Source organism: Cebus imitator, unplaced genomic scaffold (genome assembly GCF_001604975.1).
Source record: "Cebus imitator isolate Cc_AM_T3 unplaced genomic scaffold, Cebus_imitator-1.0 Scaffold94, whole genome shotgun sequence".
Classification (NCBI taxonomy): Eukaryota; Metazoa; Chordata; class Mammalia; order Primates; family Cebidae; genus Cebus; species Cebus imitator.
Genome location: NW_016107409.1, coordinates 5,285,174 through 5,302,171, shown reverse-complemented (window position 1 = coordinate 5,302,171; position 16,998 = coordinate 5,285,174). Strand labels below are relative to the sequence as shown.

The 16,998-nt window shown below is 44.3% G+C and overlaps 1 protein-coding gene across 1 annotated transcript in view; it reads right to left on the bottom strand.

Moving 5' to 3' along the window:
- ERICH6B (glutamate rich 6B) overlaps nucleotides 1-16,998 on the bottom strand; it is an 80,376-nt gene that overhangs the window by 53,293 nt on the left and 10,085 nt on the right. The window contains exons 2-3 of the mRNA XM_017535994.2: nucleotides 12,121-12,173; nucleotides 854-1,482 (exon numbers count right to left, since the gene is read on the bottom strand). Of these exons, the coding sequence (XP_017391483.1) occupies nucleotides 854-1,427 (574 nt within the window). The 5' untranslated portion in view covers nucleotides 1,428-1,482; nucleotides 12,121-12,173. The remainder of the gene's footprint in view (nucleotides 1-853; nucleotides 1,483-12,120; nucleotides 12,174-16,998) is intronic.

Here is a 16,998-nt window from a genome sequence, read left to right as displayed (position 1 = left end):
AAGCTTAATAACATTAAACATGTACAGTATTAAATGATATATCAGTATATGGTGTTTAATTATAATCATATAAATATATATCTTTGAAAGCAGGTTACAGATATAAAGCATGATCCTTTTATAAAAGAGATGTGTGTGTATGTGTATCTGTATGTGTATATAAATATATGCATGTATGTGTGTATATATAATATACATCTGGGGAAGATGTAATCAAAAGTGTAGAAAGTGATTATCACCTCTGATAGTCAAGTGTGGTGATTTTTGCTTTCTTCTTTTTGCTTATATATAGCTTCTTTCTTTCTTCTCTTTTTTATAGATGAGCATTCTGTCACCCAGGCTACTCAAAATCCTGGGCTCAAGTGATCCTCCTCCCATCTCAGCCTCCTCAGTAGCTGGGACCACAGGCATGCGCCACCACACCCGACTAAATTTTAAAATATTTTGTAGAGCTGAGGTGTCGCCATGTTGCCCAGGCTGGTCTCAAACTTCTGGCTTTACACTGTCCTCCTGCCTTGGCCTCCCAAACTGCTGGAATTGCAGGTGTGAGCCACTGGGCCTGGCCTGCTTATATATAGTTTTTAAAACATCTGCAATGAACATGTATTACTTATGTAACATGAAAAAGGAAAGGTACAAAGAATAACTATTACTACAAACAGGTGCTTTATGTTTATGAAGCCTTCCTGCCTCTTTGTTGGCGCAGTGCTTTGGGGCAAGGCTATTGTATTACAGTTGTGAGCAGAACTTGGTCAGTAAATGCATCTTCCTACCTGTCAGCACCATGTTGTTGCCAATTTTCGCTCTGGATCTTTCTCAGCTTTGTGCTTTTTTCCTGGGCATCGTGGTAAACTAGAGCTGCCATCCTTTGGGAGGCCCTCCTCCAGATACTCATCCCCTTCCAGATACTCTTCCTTATCCAGACCCTCTTTCCCTTTCAGATACTTTTCCTCCCACAGATGCTCTCCCTCCCCCAGATATTCACCTTCTTTCAGATACTTTTTATACAAATTGTCTTTTCCATCCAGATTCTCTTTTTCCTCCAGAGCCTCTTTCTCCTCCAGATTCTCTTCCTTCTCCAGAACCTCTTCCTCTTCTGGATACTCTTCTTTCCCCAGATAGTCTTTCTCCTCCAGATCCTGTTCCTCCTCCAGACACCCTTCCTTCCCCAGATACTCTTCCTCCTTCAAGTCTTTTTCCTTCCCCAGATAATCTTCCTCCTCAAGATCCTCCTCCTCCTCCAGATCCTCTTCGTCCTCCAGAGACTCTCCCTCTGTAGAAAATGGAGATTCATCCTGTAGACTTTCCTCATCTAGTTCTACTTCAGTATCCTCGTTTTCTGAAGATAAAGTCTGTGTGGAACACTGGGGAGATAGGGGAGGGCGAGGAGGTGATGCTCCTGGTGACTGACTGTTTTCAGCAGACATGGGGAAATCGTAGGCAGTGAACTCCTTCCACAGGAGCCAACGTCACTTCATCATCCTGTATCCAGGAAAAGAATAAAATCCTATTAGCCAGTAATAGCAATTGCATATTGATTTAAACCTATTTTTGTTCACTTATTCAGTAGTCTTCGGAGAGCTCTTAAGTACGCAGATCAGTACATAGTGACCAGTGAGAAAGGCACAAGAAGAGGGAATGGAGGCTTACCCTCAATGCGCTGGGTGGGGAGACCACAACTGAAGGCCAGGCCTTCAAAATTGCTTGCTGCACAATATGAAGTCTCTGGGGAGGGCTGGAAAGTAATCATTGTTTAGTGGTGCTATTAGAGAAGGTTTTTATTTTTCATTAAGTATTTATTGCCACAATAAATAAGACAGAGACTGTCTTCCAGGAGCTTGAAATCTGGAGAGAAAGGAGTCACAACAAACAGATTTCTAAACACAGTGACCAACACAATGGAAGGGGTGCCCACCAAGTGGGATGGACGCAGCAGCTGGGGCTTCTGGTCGGTTAAGACCCCTGTGGCCAGAAGTCTGTGAGGCACATCCTCATGGCTGCCACATGCACTGTGAAACCTGCCCGCAGCACCATCCACCGTCAGCTCACCAGGCAAATGCTACATATGTTTTAACGCTGAGCGTCTTGAGGCCTCCAGGAAGGCTTCCAGGCTCCCTTTTCTGCTCCATCCATGTCTTCTATATTTTTTACTAAAGTAACTATTTTGCTATATTAAATTGTTTGCATGTTTGTCCTTCCAACAGTGTAAGCCCCTTAAAGGCAGGAGGGGGCAGTGTCATTCTTTTTTGAAAATAGATTTTGAATCCTTCCACCCCCCTCTTCTCCTCTGTGGCCCACTGTGATTCCCCATGGTGAGCATACCATCTCTAAACTGAATTACCGGCTTTCCTGAGACTCCTGCCACTGCCCTGCTAGTCATTTACTGCAAAGAGTGTTCTTGTAAAAATATAAATCAAATCAGGATTTTCTTTGCTTAAAATCTCCCAGTGGCTTTCTGGTGTGCTTAGAATACGATGTCAACTCTGTTCCATGCCTGCCTGTCTTTCTGGCCTTATCTATCCCCATCCCTCCTCCCCTGGCCCCACCGTGTTACTATCTCATCCAGCACTTATCACTGCGGCTAATTATGCATCCATTTCTGTGTGTACTTGTTCAATTTTTCTCCTCCACTAGGTGTAAGTGTCTCAATGATAGTGACCTTTTAAGATCCGTTCCCCACTGTATCTCCGATGGTGAGCTTGGAGCCTGGTGCATAATAGATGTCCAGTAAATATACGGCCAGTGACTGAATGAAGGGCCAGGAAGAGGTGGCTCTATAGCAGTGCACCCTGAAGGTTTGAAAATGACATTTATTCTGCACAATAGGACACACTGGAGAGGCAACTGGTCCAGAATCCTTCTGCTTGCTCTGGGGACTTAAAAGATAGATTTCTTGGCCTGCATCTTTCTGGGTATCTGAGTGGGAAGCTCTGTTCTAGGGAACCAGCCAGATGAGACCACCAGGATCAATGATAGCAAATGCTGCATGATGTCCAAGATAAGGGGTGTGATGGACAAGGCCATTCATCATGGGCAAATGGCACATTCATCCACCTACATGACTGTTGGAGCCCCTGGATTGCTGGGGCTAATCCGATAGGATTAGCCTGGGGCAGTGAACACAGAAATGCACTGCCCAGATCCCCTTTTCAAAGAAGGACTTGCTGCCCAGCTGTGAAGAGCGTAGTCAACAGGTGGCCCCCAGCTGCCAGCTCCTTCAGGATGTGCCTCACCTGCAGAGTCCTTTCTAGTGATGCCCTTCTCAGGATAACCTGTATCTGAGACAAAGTGAAGGTAAAAAAGCCCAGTCAACTCCAGGCAGCACACCTCTGAGAGGCCACATTCACCCCGGAGCTCTCCGGCAGGCTGACCGAGGCTTACCAAACCTACTCCACAAGTGCCATCTCCACCTGGCACAGGCCTGCCTCCTTCCCCTTCTTCCTTCCAGGGTGGGACCCAAGAAATGTTTTATATCTCAACAGTTGCATCTCAGCAGTTTGCATTTTAGAGTCTATTTCCAGAGAACCTACCCTGTGATAGCTTCACAAAATATAAATCTGGGAAAGAATTGACTGAAAGAGTTGGTGCAGAGAAAAACAAGGCCTCACTGGTGGACTGATTGCTTAAAAGGTCAGTGGCCGAGGGCAGGGCGTAACCGGATCTGCCTGGGGCAGGGAACGGTGGCCTTGCAGAGATGACAGAGCGTAGCGGCGAAGCGGGAGCCCGTGCATGGAGAGTTTTAAAACCCATCACGAAGCCTTTTGTGTTGGGTGACATCAAAAGAGAAAATTGCAACAAATTTAGTTATTAATTGAATTGGATTTTATTCATGATTCATGAATAGAGCAGCCTCCGTTCTACAAACAGAATGAGAGTCCCAGCAGGCAGTAGCAAAACCGTGGGCTCTGTGAGGTGGGAACACACAAACAGAGCAATCAAAAAAAAAGTAGATTGGCTAACATCAGGTTACTTTTCTTGGTAAGGGTTAAAGCGCAGAGAGGACTTGCTTATTATTCTCACTCAGGTAGACTGGAAGCTCCTGTTTTCAGGAAAACCTGTGCTGTTTTGGGATCTATCTGTTTCCTTGCAGTTTGTTTGATTATGTGGCACTTACCATGAGTAACTCCATTCCGGTTTGGTCTTGTCTCCTGGGGTCTAGTGCAGGAAGCTGGTCCAAAACAATGGCTTCCCATAAGTTTTGCTTCACAGTGGTGATGGCAGAAGTGTTAGGATTAAAGCAACTTTGGAGCAAGACAATTCCCGTGACCATTTGCCAGACGGTCAAGAAGTGGCGGAGACCGGAAGCTGAGCCTGCAGTTGGCTTGCCCTTTTAGCCTTCATTTTATCTATGAATGTCTTTCCATGTAGGATGCCTCCAATACTTTTTGGAGGAGGAGGTGAGGTATAAATAATACATGAACTGATGGTGGAGGACACCGTCTGTGGGGCAAAGGATGAGCTACGAAAGGCTTTGGGACCCACCCACAGCTATGTCTGCAGAAGCCTCTTCCATTCTAAAGAAGGTCCCTTTAGCTTCATTCATCTAAACCCTCAATACACCACCTACTATTGCGGTACACTTCTAACTCCCACTGGCTCCCCATGCCTCGGCCTAAGACAGGGCTGGGATGGCGAGAGCAACTGAAGAGAGGTGACAAGGATTCTTCGTTTGACCAAACTGCAGTCAGCCTCCTGAACCTTCTCCCAGACCCATCTGTGCACTTCCTTGTAAAATCCAGTTTCATTTTAATTTTTTTCTTTATTTTATAAAAATTAATGGGGTACAAGTGTAATTTTGTTACATGCATGGGTTGTGTAGTAAAGTCATGGTTTTTAGGGTCTCCAACACCCAAATCACATAGATTGTACTCATTAAGTAATTTCTTGTTATAATAATTTTTCACCATCCACTCCTTCACTCTTTTGAGTCTCCATCATCTATTATTCCACACTCTATGCCTACTCAGAAGTGAGAGCATGTGGTATTTGTCTTTCTGTGACTGCCTTGTTTCACTAAGATAATGGCCTCCAGTTTCATCCATGTTGTTGTGGAAGACACGACTTTATTCCTTTATGACACCACAGTATTCTATTTTGTATATAAGCCACATTTTCTTCAGTCATCTGTTGGTGGACACTTAGGTTGATTCCATATCTTTGCTATGGTGAATAGTGCTGTGATAAACATACAGGTGCAGGTATCTTTTTAATGTAATGATTTCCCTTTTCCTCTGAGTCAATACCCAGGAGTGGGATTGCTGGTTTAAATGGTAGTTCTATAAAGTCCAGTTTTAGAAAGAAACCTGCTAAGTCAATTTAGCAAGAACCCCTCCCCGTCCTCCATATCTGACCATCCTTGTTACCTGATCAGATTCCTCGTCCTCCCCATGCCCCAGGAGATGTCTGGGAACCCTGGCCTGCCTTCAGCAAGAATCCTGTCAGGCTGATTTAGCCTGAATCTCCCTTAACCCCTGATGTTTCTTGTTAATTTCCCATCTACCCTGATGATGTCTTGATGTTTCCTCTGAGTTAATTTCCTATCCATTGATTCCCCACTCTGCTCCTTGGCTATAAATTTCCATTTGCCCATGCTGTATTCAGAATTGAGTCCAGTTCTATACTGGGATTTCTTTTCTCCTATTGCATTAGTTCCTGAGTAAGATATATTTTTACTGTCGGACATGGTGGTGCGCACTGGTAGTACCAGCCACTTGGGAGGCTGAAGCGGGAAGAATCACCCTGGAGTTCAAGACCAGCCTTGGGAACATAGTGGTAGCCTATCTCTAAGCAATTTAAAAAATATATATATTTTTGGCTTAGATGGCTGTCCAGCTTTGGTTTTCTTTGACAGCCAGTCTGTCCAGCCCTCCCCTGGGAGGGGTGAGGAGCACACATAGGCACTGGCCACTCCATCAAAGGCTTACGCTTCAGGGCTCCCCACCTCTCAGATGCTTGTGGCTGCCTAAGAGATCAAAATCAGCTGGTCCCCTGGATAGCCCAGGGAGTATTTATCAATGGCACGCTGTCATTGGTGACGGGTCTTTTCTTCCTGTTTTCTCATCAGGCCTTGTAAAAAGGCTTCAGTCAGCTGCATTCTCATTTCAAAGATCAGAAAAACAAACTGCATTCTAGGCACTCTCCCTTTAATTTTCTTAGAAATTTGTAAGAGAAGCCTACAGGTGGAATAAATAGTAACAGCAACTTGATACCCAGTGTCTGGAGCAAACATCCTGGTTCCAGCTTGTGATTCAGACCCTGACCCATTTAAGAACAACAGGACCCATCTCCTTGAAGGACGCAATGAGGCAGTGTGAACAGGCATAAGGAGTGACAGGCACAGATGTGAGCTGTGCTGTTATTACTACACATTTATTCCTAACCAGCTCTGAAGGTGCAAGAGTGTAAATGTCTATGTGTGTGAATGTGTGTTGTGGGTCCTTCTGAAGCTTTAATTAGTTCACATCATGGGGAGAAAAAAAAGAGATTGGGTTTCCAACTACCCTGCTGTAGGGATGGGGACTGTCTGCAGCCCAGCTGAGAGGCTTAGAGATTGGGGTCTGCTTGTCCTTCAGTCTGGGTCCCGGTTGCTGGGTCCCAGGAGAAATGATGGTTCCGGGGCAGTGCCTGAGTTGACCTCACTTTTCCTCAGGAGGCTGATACCTCTCCCTGGGAAAGCAGCCTGGCCTGAGGGATTTTCCTGGTGATGTTTTGTTTGCCAGGAGAGGACTGCCCTCACAATGGGTCAGCCCATTTTCTGACTCAGCCATGCTTTTAGGAAGTTGTTATCTATAAATGTAAGACATCCTGTGCTTTATAAAACTCATCATTCAATTTCCAGACAGCTACGGTCCAGAAGTCCTTGGATTGAATCAGTCTTTCTTGCTTTGACTTCCACTCATCACTGGCTCTTTCAGTCCTGGGGGAGGCAGGATGAAGACTTCTACATGACAGCTTTTTAAGGGGTTGAAGGTAGCAATTCGACTTTCCTCCAGGACTCCAGGCTCAACTCCAACAGCCTTCTTGGCATCTCTGCAGGGATGTCTAACAGATGTCTCAGGCTCACTGTGCCCAAACTGATATCCTGGTCTTCCACTTCAGACCTCTCAGCCCTTGGACTAAGAGTCTTCTCTTTCATTCTCACCCTACCTCATATCCACCAGGAGAGCAGGCTGGCTCCTTCTTCAGAGGATCTCACCTCCTTTCACCCCTTCACATTTCCACCCTGCTCTGAGCCATCAACACATCTTGCCTGGATTATTGCAATTACCTTCCGTATCAGTCAGGTTTCCCCAGAGAAGCAGAACCAGTGGGATATATAGAGATATATAAGTGGGGATTTATTACGGGAATTGGCTCACATAATTACGGAGGCCGAGAAGCCCTACCATCTGCCGTCTGCAAGCTGGAGAACCAGGAAAGCTGTTGGTGTAATTCAGTCCAAGGCCAGAGGCTTGAAACATGGAGGAGGGGGGCCCTAGTGTAAGTCCTGGAGTCTAAAGGCCTGCGAACCAGGAGCTCCAAGGTCTTAGGGCAGGAGAAGATGGATGTCCCAGACCAAGAAGAATGAGAAAAAATTGTCCCTTCCTCCGTGTTTTCTTTCTAGCTGGGCCCTCAGTGGCTTGGACAATGCCTCACCTTGGTGAGGGTGATCTTCTTTACCCATTCCACAAGTTCCTATGCTAATCTCTTCCAGAAACACTCTCACAGCCATACCCAGAAATAATGAGCCTCCTTTAGCTCAGTCAAGTTAACATGTAAAATCAACGATCTCACCCCCTAATGGGTGTATTCTTCACAGAGTCACTTGCTTTGAAGATGTGGATTGGACCCCTCACTTCCCTGGAATAGCTCCCCTCTCCCAGATGAAGTCAAAGCCCTTTCGGTGCCTGCAATGTCCTCCCGACTCTTCTCCCCCTGCCTCCCTTGGCTCCTGCCCTGCTGGTCCTGGTGCTTTTCCTAACATGCCAGGCGCTGGTCATGGCATTATTTCTGGTTAAGGTCCTTGCTCTCCCTGTGCCTGGGGCCTGTCCCCAGATCTCTGCCACAGTCCTGCTCCATCCATCACCCCCTTCCCCAGTGCCTTAGTGAGGTGTGCCCCACCACCCGGGGTCCTCCCCTGCCTGTTCCCAGCACTTACCATTTCCCTTAACCTGCCGTTCTTTTCCCTTTGCCCCAGAGCACCTCTTACTATCTAAATTACCAAGTACCTTATTCATTTGTGGTATGTGCTGTCTTGCTGGTCTCATTGCAAAGTAAGTTCCCTGGGAGCAGGGATCTTATTTTGATTTAACAGTGTAGCCCAAGGGCCCAGGGCCCTGCCCAGCACATAGCGGGTACTATGTGTGTTGAGTGAATGTGTGAATACTGACCCCTCCCTTTCCTGTTCCTTCCACCCTTCCGTGGATGGTGAGGTATCTAGGGCCTTTTCCCCAGATGCACTGTTGTGGGCCAAGGGCTCTCTACATTGGTAGCCCAGAACAGATGCTGAGCCCAGGCCCAGACACACGGAGACAGAGGCACACTTGCGATCGTCCTTCACGGTGTGGTGTGTCTGAGAAGAGGGAGCTCTCCTGACTTTGTGAGCATGTTTGGAGCACTCACTCCAAAAGGGGGAGGGGGCTCTTGTCCCTCCAACTGGGACGTTCCATTTTCTTTGACTCATCCAAATAATTTTTCATTGACTGCCAGCCATTTCCAATTCCTCCCACATTAGTCTTATCTGTATCCTCATCCAAACCACTGACACAAATGTCCAACCAGAAATCCCCGAGGATGCTGCGGCAGAAGCCCCTCATCCTTCCGATCTCCATCCATCAGTCAGGACAGGCTGTGGGGAAGGGAGGTAAGGTTCTGTGCCGCCAAAGCTCTGGGCCCTCCACCCTCACAGCGAGCCCCGATGTGGGCATCATCACCCTCACTTCATAGGTAAGGAAAGTCAGCTTTCAGGGGAAACAGAAGAGTTTACAGTCTTTATTTACAAGTATGAAAAAAATGTAGTTTGAAAGAAAAAATTGGTTTCTACCTGAGCATCAAAAATAGTCCAAAGGTGGGAGGAAGAAAATCTTACTACAAACATTTTTGGCTGGGAAAAAAAAAAAAAAACAACAAAGAAACACCAAGAAGCGGCCTGCCTATCACAGCAAGACCCTGTCTCTACAAAAGCCTAAAAAATTCGCTGGGCATGGTGGTGTGCACCTGTGATCCTAGCTTACTTGGAGGCTGAGCTGGGAGGATCACTTGAGTCCAGGAAGTCGAAGCTGTAGCGAGCTGAGATCAGCCACTGCGCTCCAGCCTGGGCGACAGGGTGAGATCCTGTCTCAAAAGAACAAAACAAAACAAACCCAAGAAGGTTTGGATGAAAGCAGCTCTTTCTACAGGCTGCTGGCTGGGTCAAGCTTTTGAGCTCCTTCAGTCTGCCCTGTCTAAGGCTCTTCCCAATGTGCTCCCTGAGACCCTGCCCCTGGAATTCCTGAGGCCACTCCCCCTTTGCTCCCCGAGGTCCCACCCCCTCAACTTCCTGAAGCCCCTCTGCGTTGGTTCCCTGACTCCCAACTCCCTCAAGGTGTCCTCCCATCTCTAAGGGTGGTCAGAGGGGTGTAGTCCCCCCACCTCAGTCTCCAGGGAGCTTTGCTGCCTGTACCCTCTCCTAAGTGAAATATTCCAGAATTCTGCCCAGCATCAATAGCACACAACTGGGCTGTAATTTGCCATGTCTGCCTTTTCTTCTCCTTTTATCTAAATTAGGAAAAGCTGTTTCTGTTTCCAGACTGGAGTACAGCCCCTCTTCTTCTCTATGCTTTAACTATTTTTATAGTGCTTTGAGCTGCAAAATGCTTTCATGGACCCTATTTAATTTAGTCATCATGGCAGCCTTATGCGGTAAACACTCTCATCTCCATTTTACAGATCACAGCACTAAGGTTCAGAGAAATCGGATAACTCGACCAAGGTCAGGCAAGTCCTAAGTGGCTGGACTAGGATCCGGACCCAGGTCAGCCATTGCTGAGTGCAGTGTTCTTTCTCCAGTGTCAACTGTCATGGGTGTTTTGGAGAAGAGCGCTTCTCAGGGGAATTTCTTAGGGGTCTCCCGCTGTGAACTGGCTTTGGCTCTCTCACAGACTCTTCCGCAGGCTCTGGTTAAACAATATTCTCCTTGATAAAGAAAGTAAAGAGGGGGAAAGAGGGGAGGAGGGAGAAGCTGGGTTTCTGTCGTTTGCTGAGCACTTGCTATGTGCCTAGAACAGAAAAAGGTATTTTGCTTTTCTTTTTCCTTTAGAGACTGAACACAGTCTGGCAAAGCATAGTTATCCTACTAACCAACTAAGAACTAGGGCAGTGAGTTGGTCTGAGGCCACAGTTACTTAGTGACGTATTTGGGATTTGATGTCTGTTTCATTCCAAAGTCTGAATACTGCAAAAGAGGAGATAAGCAGCATATGTCTTCCTTCCAGTCTTTATAACTCGAGTTCTTAGGGATTCCTTCAAATATTTAAAAGCTTTTTGTGAAAATTAAAAGAACAAAGAAGCAATATTTAGAGTTTCCACTTGCTAAAATGAAATTCACTGAGATGAAAAGACATCTGTGGTTAAAAGTTGACTGCACTAATTTTCAAGTCATATAAAGAACCTTTCAATTAACCTCTCTTAGTTACAATTATCAGCAACAAAGCAGGATCATTGATCATTGTTATAACAGATGCCATATTTCATTTCCGATCTCAGTAGAAGAGTATTTTTGGGGTGTGTGAAAAATACCTTTCTACCCACTGTGCTGAGATACCAGCGTTTCAACACATATGAGTGCTTGTTTAGGCTGCCTCCTGGGGCAGTGGCCAGCTGGTGGTGGGAGAAATTGCACTGTCTTCTTGGCTGACATCCCGAAAGTACGTGATTTTTTTTTTTTTTTTTTTTTTNTTTTTGAGACAGAGTCTCACTCTGTCACCCAGGCTGGAGTGCAGTGGCACAATCTTGGCTCACTGCAACCTCCTACTTCCAGGTTCAAGCAGTTCTCCTGCCTCAGCCTCCCAAGTAGCTGGGACTATAGGCGCCCACCACCATGCCTGGCTAATTTTTGTATTTTTAGTAGAGACAGGATTTCAACATGTTGGCCAGCCTGGTCTCAAACTTCTGAGCTCAGGTGATCCTTCCCTGAGAAGTGCTTTTCTCTAAAACACCCATGGCAGTTGACACTGGGGAAAGAACACTGCACTCAGCAATGGCAGACCTGGGTCCAGATCCTAGTCCAGCCACTTGGGACTTGCCTGACCTTGGTCGAATTATCTGATTTCTCTGAAACTTAGTGCTGTCTTCTGTAAAATGGAGATGATAGTGTTTACCGCATAAGGCTGCCATCATGAATCCATCAAATAGAGTCCATGAAAGCCTCCCAAAGTGCTGCAATTATAGGTGTGAGCCACTGCCCCAGCCCCAAAACTATATGATTCTGAACATGTTCGTCGCTTCTGCCACATATGTCCAGGCAATTAATAGATTGATCTAGAAGATCCATAGGTTTCTTTCTGAGACTATCCCTTGCTCAATATCCTTGGGGCCAGTTGTGTTGTGGAATTTAGATTTATCAATTACATTGTAGATACAAAACAACCCCAGCGGGCTCTGGGGAAGCACCCTGTGGTCAGTCTTAGCATTTCTGCAGCAAACATGTAAACTTTTACAATAAGTAGGTTAAAGAAAAACTTTTAGTCCCATTTCCATTTAGGTTGGATTTTGCTCCCAATGGAGTTCTGGAAGGTCAGGTTTTGTGGAAAAATAAGTCTGTCACAGACTTATCAGGAAGATGCAGTTCTCAGAACTCTTTGTCTTTCAGAGCCTGCAGATAAGAGACTTTAATCCTGCAAGAACATTTATTTGCAAGCCCTACTGGTGGTAACATCTAGAATTTATTGAATGCCCTGTTCTTAATGAGAAATGCAATGCATTTAAAATGCTGTTTCTGTAGGAAAATAAAATCCACTTCATGGGGATCTATTTTGACATGCTGTTTCTAGGATCACAGAGTGGCTAACAGGGAGGACAATAAGAATTATTTGAAATCATGACTGTGTAGTCTTCAAGACATGGGACAATGGGGCCCAGTCAGGCTCCTGGCTCAGTACTTACAATGTCAGGGGGTAAACTGAGTCCAAGCCCAAGAGAGTTTTCAACAATAACAGCTGAAAGAAAAATGTTTTCTGTTTAGTTACCCAGGAAGTTATGAAGAGGAAAACTATTTCTTAATAGCGCTGAAGGGCCAGCCACAGTGGTTCATGCCTGAAATCCCAGCACTTTGGGAGGCCGAGGTGGGCAAATCTCCTGAGGTCAGGAGTTCGAGACTAGCCTGGCCAACGTTGTGAAACCCTGTCTCTATTAAAAATACAAAAATTAGTTGGCATGGTGTGGGCACCTGTAATCCCAGCTACTTGGGAGGCTGAGGCAAGAGAATTGCTTGAATCTGAGGGGCAGAGGTTGCAGTGAGCTGAGACAGCACCATTGCACTCCACCCTGGGCAACAAAGCAAGACTCTGTCTCAAAAAAAAAAAAAAAATGCTGAAAAAAGATATTTTTTCTAGAACATTTTCTATAACATTTCTATATTGAAAACATTGGATAGAATTTAGTTTTATGGTACATGTTTCTTCCTTAAACTTCCTTGATCAGGAGCTTTCATTGAATGTCCAACACAAAACAAACCAAAGCAGCCCTCACTTACAGCGTGCCTCTTCTGCCACCCCCACCCCCATGCCCTCCCCAAATGGCATCACCAATCTGTGTACCAAGGCTCCCTGGGCACTGCAGAGAACTCACAGGGATGCCACAGTATAGTTTGAATTTTTGAGAGAAACAGTGATACTTGACATCTGTTGGACATTGACTAACTTTAGATGATGCAACATTCCTTTCAATTGCGGCATAATTTGCAAAGCTGGGCTTTTGGTGGTTGTTGAGATAAAAAGCAAGCACCATCCCCAAATCAGTATGGAACAGGAAGTGAGGGCGGCCATGTCCATTTGATTCCAAGATTTGGGAAGCTTTGCAATGCCCAATGGGCACACACGGTTCATTAGTAAGTCATTGTGGGGAAGGAAATCAAAATATTTCCCTCCAAAATATTGAGAATTGTTAAGTTAAAGACTCTGAAAATGCAGGGGAACACTCGGCTTCAGCCTCTGTTTGCTGGATGGCAGCACAAAAATCCTTCCCTATTGGAGATGGCATTTGCTTATCGGCCCAGAGAAAGCAGCAGCAGACACCAGAGGAATCTAGGAACAGATTCTACTCTCTTCCCACACACTTTCTTGACTTTTAATAGACTGGAATTGCTTTTTAATTTGTCTTGTCACTATATGGTATTTATGGCTCTGTTAAAATACTATTTAAGCAAGGTCCCTAAGCCACTGCTTTGAGAGAGAAATACTTTTGAACTGAGGCTTCTCCGGTATGATAGGTATGCAAGTATTCATACATTTCTGCATGTTTTTCTTTTGTTAATCTGACTTTGGTTTTCAGGAAAGTGTCTCCACTAAGAACCTAAAAAGGGAAAGAAAATATGCTTTCTCCCCTGCAGTGGTTATTTAAGACGGATATAAAAGTATTGTTTTTCCTTCAATTTCTGTGTATTAAATTGTGACATAAATGTGACACAAGGATGAGACACAAATATTCATGAAGTTATTTGGATATAACTATTCAATACATGGAAACTTTAGGGATTTCTTTTGGCCTGTGGGCACCATGAAAAATTCACTGAGACATTGGGGGTGCCCTGAATGGAGAAAGTTTGGGAACCTCAGGTATAGTTCCCTGAGTTCCCTCAGATGAAGAGGCTTAGAATCACCCTTGATTTCTGTCTCTCTCTCTGTTTTTAAAATTTATTTATTTTACTTTAGGTGCATACTATATCTGGCATTTCTCCCCACGTTATCCCTTCCCGTCCCCCCTCCCCACCCCCTGCTGTCTCTCCCCTACCCCCTCCAACTGCCCCAGTGTGTGATGCTCCTCTCCCTGAGTCCATGTTCTCATTGTTCAACACCCACCTATGAGTGAGAACATACAGTGGTTTTCTGTTCTTGTGTCGGTTTGCTGAGAATGATGGTTTCCAGATTCGTCCAAGTCCCTACAGAGGACATGAACTCATCATTTTTTATGGCTGCGTAGTATTCCATGGTGCATACGTACCACATTTTCTTTGTCCAGTCTATCATTGATGGGCATTTGGGTTGGTTCCAGGTCCTTGCTATTGTATACAGTGCTGCAATGAACATTCGTGTACACGTGTCCTTATAGTAGAACGATTTGTAATCCTTTGGATATATACCCAGTAATGGGATTGCTGGGTCAAATGGAATTTCTGTTTCTAGATCCTTGAGAAATCGCCACACTGTCTTCCACAGTGGTTGAACTAATTTACACTCCCACCAACAGTGTAAAAGTGTTCCCATTTCTCCACATCCTCTCCAGCATCTGTTGTCTCCAGATTTTTTAATGATTACCATTCTAACTGGTGTGAGATGATATCTCAGTGTGGTTTTGATTTGTATTTCTCTAATGATGAGTGGTGATGAGCATTTTTTCATGTTTGTTGGCCTCATATATGTCTTCCTTTGCAAGGTGTCTGTTCATAGCCTTCACCCACTTTTGCATGGGGTTGTTTTTTTCTTGCATATCTGTTTTAGTTCTTTGTAGATTCTGGATATTAGCCCTTTGTCAGATGGGTAGATTGCAAAAATTTTTTCCCATTGTGTTGGCTGCCAGTTTGCTCTAATGACGGCTTCTTTTGCCGAACAGAAGCTCTGAATTTTAATTAGATCCAATTTGTCTATCTTGGCTTTTATTGCCATTGCTTTTGGTGTTGTAGTCATGAAGTTCTTGCCTATGCCTATGTCCTGGATGGTTTTGCCTATGTTTTCTTCTAGTGTTTTTATGGTGTTAGGTTTTATGTTTGAATCTTTAATCCATCTGGAGTTAATTTTGGTGTAAGGTGACAGGTAGAGGTCCAGTTTCTCCATTCTGCACATTGTTAGCCTGTTTTCCCAACACCATTTATTGAACAGGGACTCCTTTCCCCATTTGCTTGTTTTTGCCAGGTTTGTCAAAGATCAGATAGTTGTAGATGTGTGGTGTTGCTTCTAAGGGCTCTGTTCTGTTCCGTTGGTCTATGTCTATGTTTTGGTACCAGTACCATGCTGTTTTGATTACTGTAGCCGTGTAGTATAGTTTGAAGTCCAGCAGTATGATGCCTCCGGCTTTGTTCTTTTTGCTTAGGATTGCCTTGGCCATGCGGGCTCTCTTGTGATTTCATATGAAGTTTAAAGTGTTTTTTTCCAGTTCTGCGAAGAAGGTCATTGGTAGCTTGAGGGGATAGCGTTGAATCTATAGATTACTTTGGGCAGTATGGCCATTTTCATGATATTAATTCTTCCTAACCATGAGCATGGAATGTTCTTCCATTGTTTGTGTCCTCTCTTATTTCATTGAGCGGTAGTTGGTAGTTCTCCTTGAAGAGGTCCTTTACATCTTCGTTAGTTGTATTCCTAGGTATTTTATTTTCTTTGTAGCAATTGCGAATGCAGTTCGTTCTTGCTTTGGCTCTTTTTAAGTCTGTTATTGGTGTATAGGAATGCTTGTGATTTTTGCAGTTGATTTTGTATCCTGAGACTTTGCTGAAGTTACTTATTAGTTTCAGGAGATTTGGGGCTGAGACGATGGGGTTTTCTAAATATACTCTCATGTTGTCTACAAATAGAGACAATTTGACTTCCTCCTCTCCTAATTGAATACCCTTTATTTCTTTTTCTTGCCTGATTGCTCTGGCTAGAACTTCCAATATTTTATTGAATAGGAGTGGTGAGAGAGGGCATCCTTGTCTAGTGCCAGATTTCAAAGGGAATGCTTCCAGCTTTTGCCTGTTCAGCATGATATTGGCTGTAGGTCTGTCATATATAGCTTTTATCATTTTATGATACATTCCGTTGATACCCAGTTTATTGAGAGTTTTTAGCATGAAGGCTGTTGAATTTTATCAAAGGCCTTCTCTGCGTCTATTGAGATAATCATGGTTTTTGTCTTTGGTTCCATTTATGTGATGGATTACATTTATGGATTTGTGTATGTTGAACCAGACTTGCATCCCCGGGATGAAGCCTACTTGATCATGATGGATAAGTTTCTTGATGTGCTGTTGCAATCTGTTTGCCAGTATTTTATTGAAGATTTTTGCATCGATGTTCATTATGGATATTGGCCTGAAGTTTTCTTTTTTAGTTGAGTCTCTGCCGGGTTTTGGTATCAGGATGATGTTGGTTTTGTAAATTGAATTAGGGAGGATTCCCTCCTTTTGTATTGTTTGATACAGTTTCAGAAGGAATGGAACCAGCCCCTCTTTGTATGTCTGGTAGAATTCGGCTGTGAACCCATCTGGACCTGGACTTTTTTTGGTTGGTAGGCTATTGATCGCTACCTCTACTTCAGCCCTTGTTATTGGTCTATTCAGGGTTTCAACTTCCTCCTGGTTTAGTCTTGGTAGAGTACAAGTGTCTAGAAATTTATCCATTTCTTCCTGGTTTACTGGTTTATATGAATAGAGCTGTTTGTAGTAATCTCTGATGGTAGTTTGTATTTCTGTGGGATCGGTGGTGATATCCCCTTTATTGTTTTTTATTGCATCTATTAGATTCTTCTCCCTTTTCTTTTTATCAATCTGGCTAGTGGTCTGTCTATTTTGTTGATCTTTTCAAAAAACCGGCTCCTGGATTTATTGATTTTTTTTGAAGGGCTTTTTGTGTCTCTATCTCCTTCAGTTCTGCTCTGATCTTAGTTATTTCTTGCCTTCTGCTAGATTTTGAGTTTTTTTGATCTTCCTTCTCTAGCTCTTTCAATTTTGATGATAGGGTGTCAATTTTAGATCTTTCCTTGTTTCTCATGAGGGCATTTATTGCTATAAATTTCCCTCTTAACATTGTTTTAAAGGCATCCCAGAGATTCTGGTAAGTTGTGTCTTCA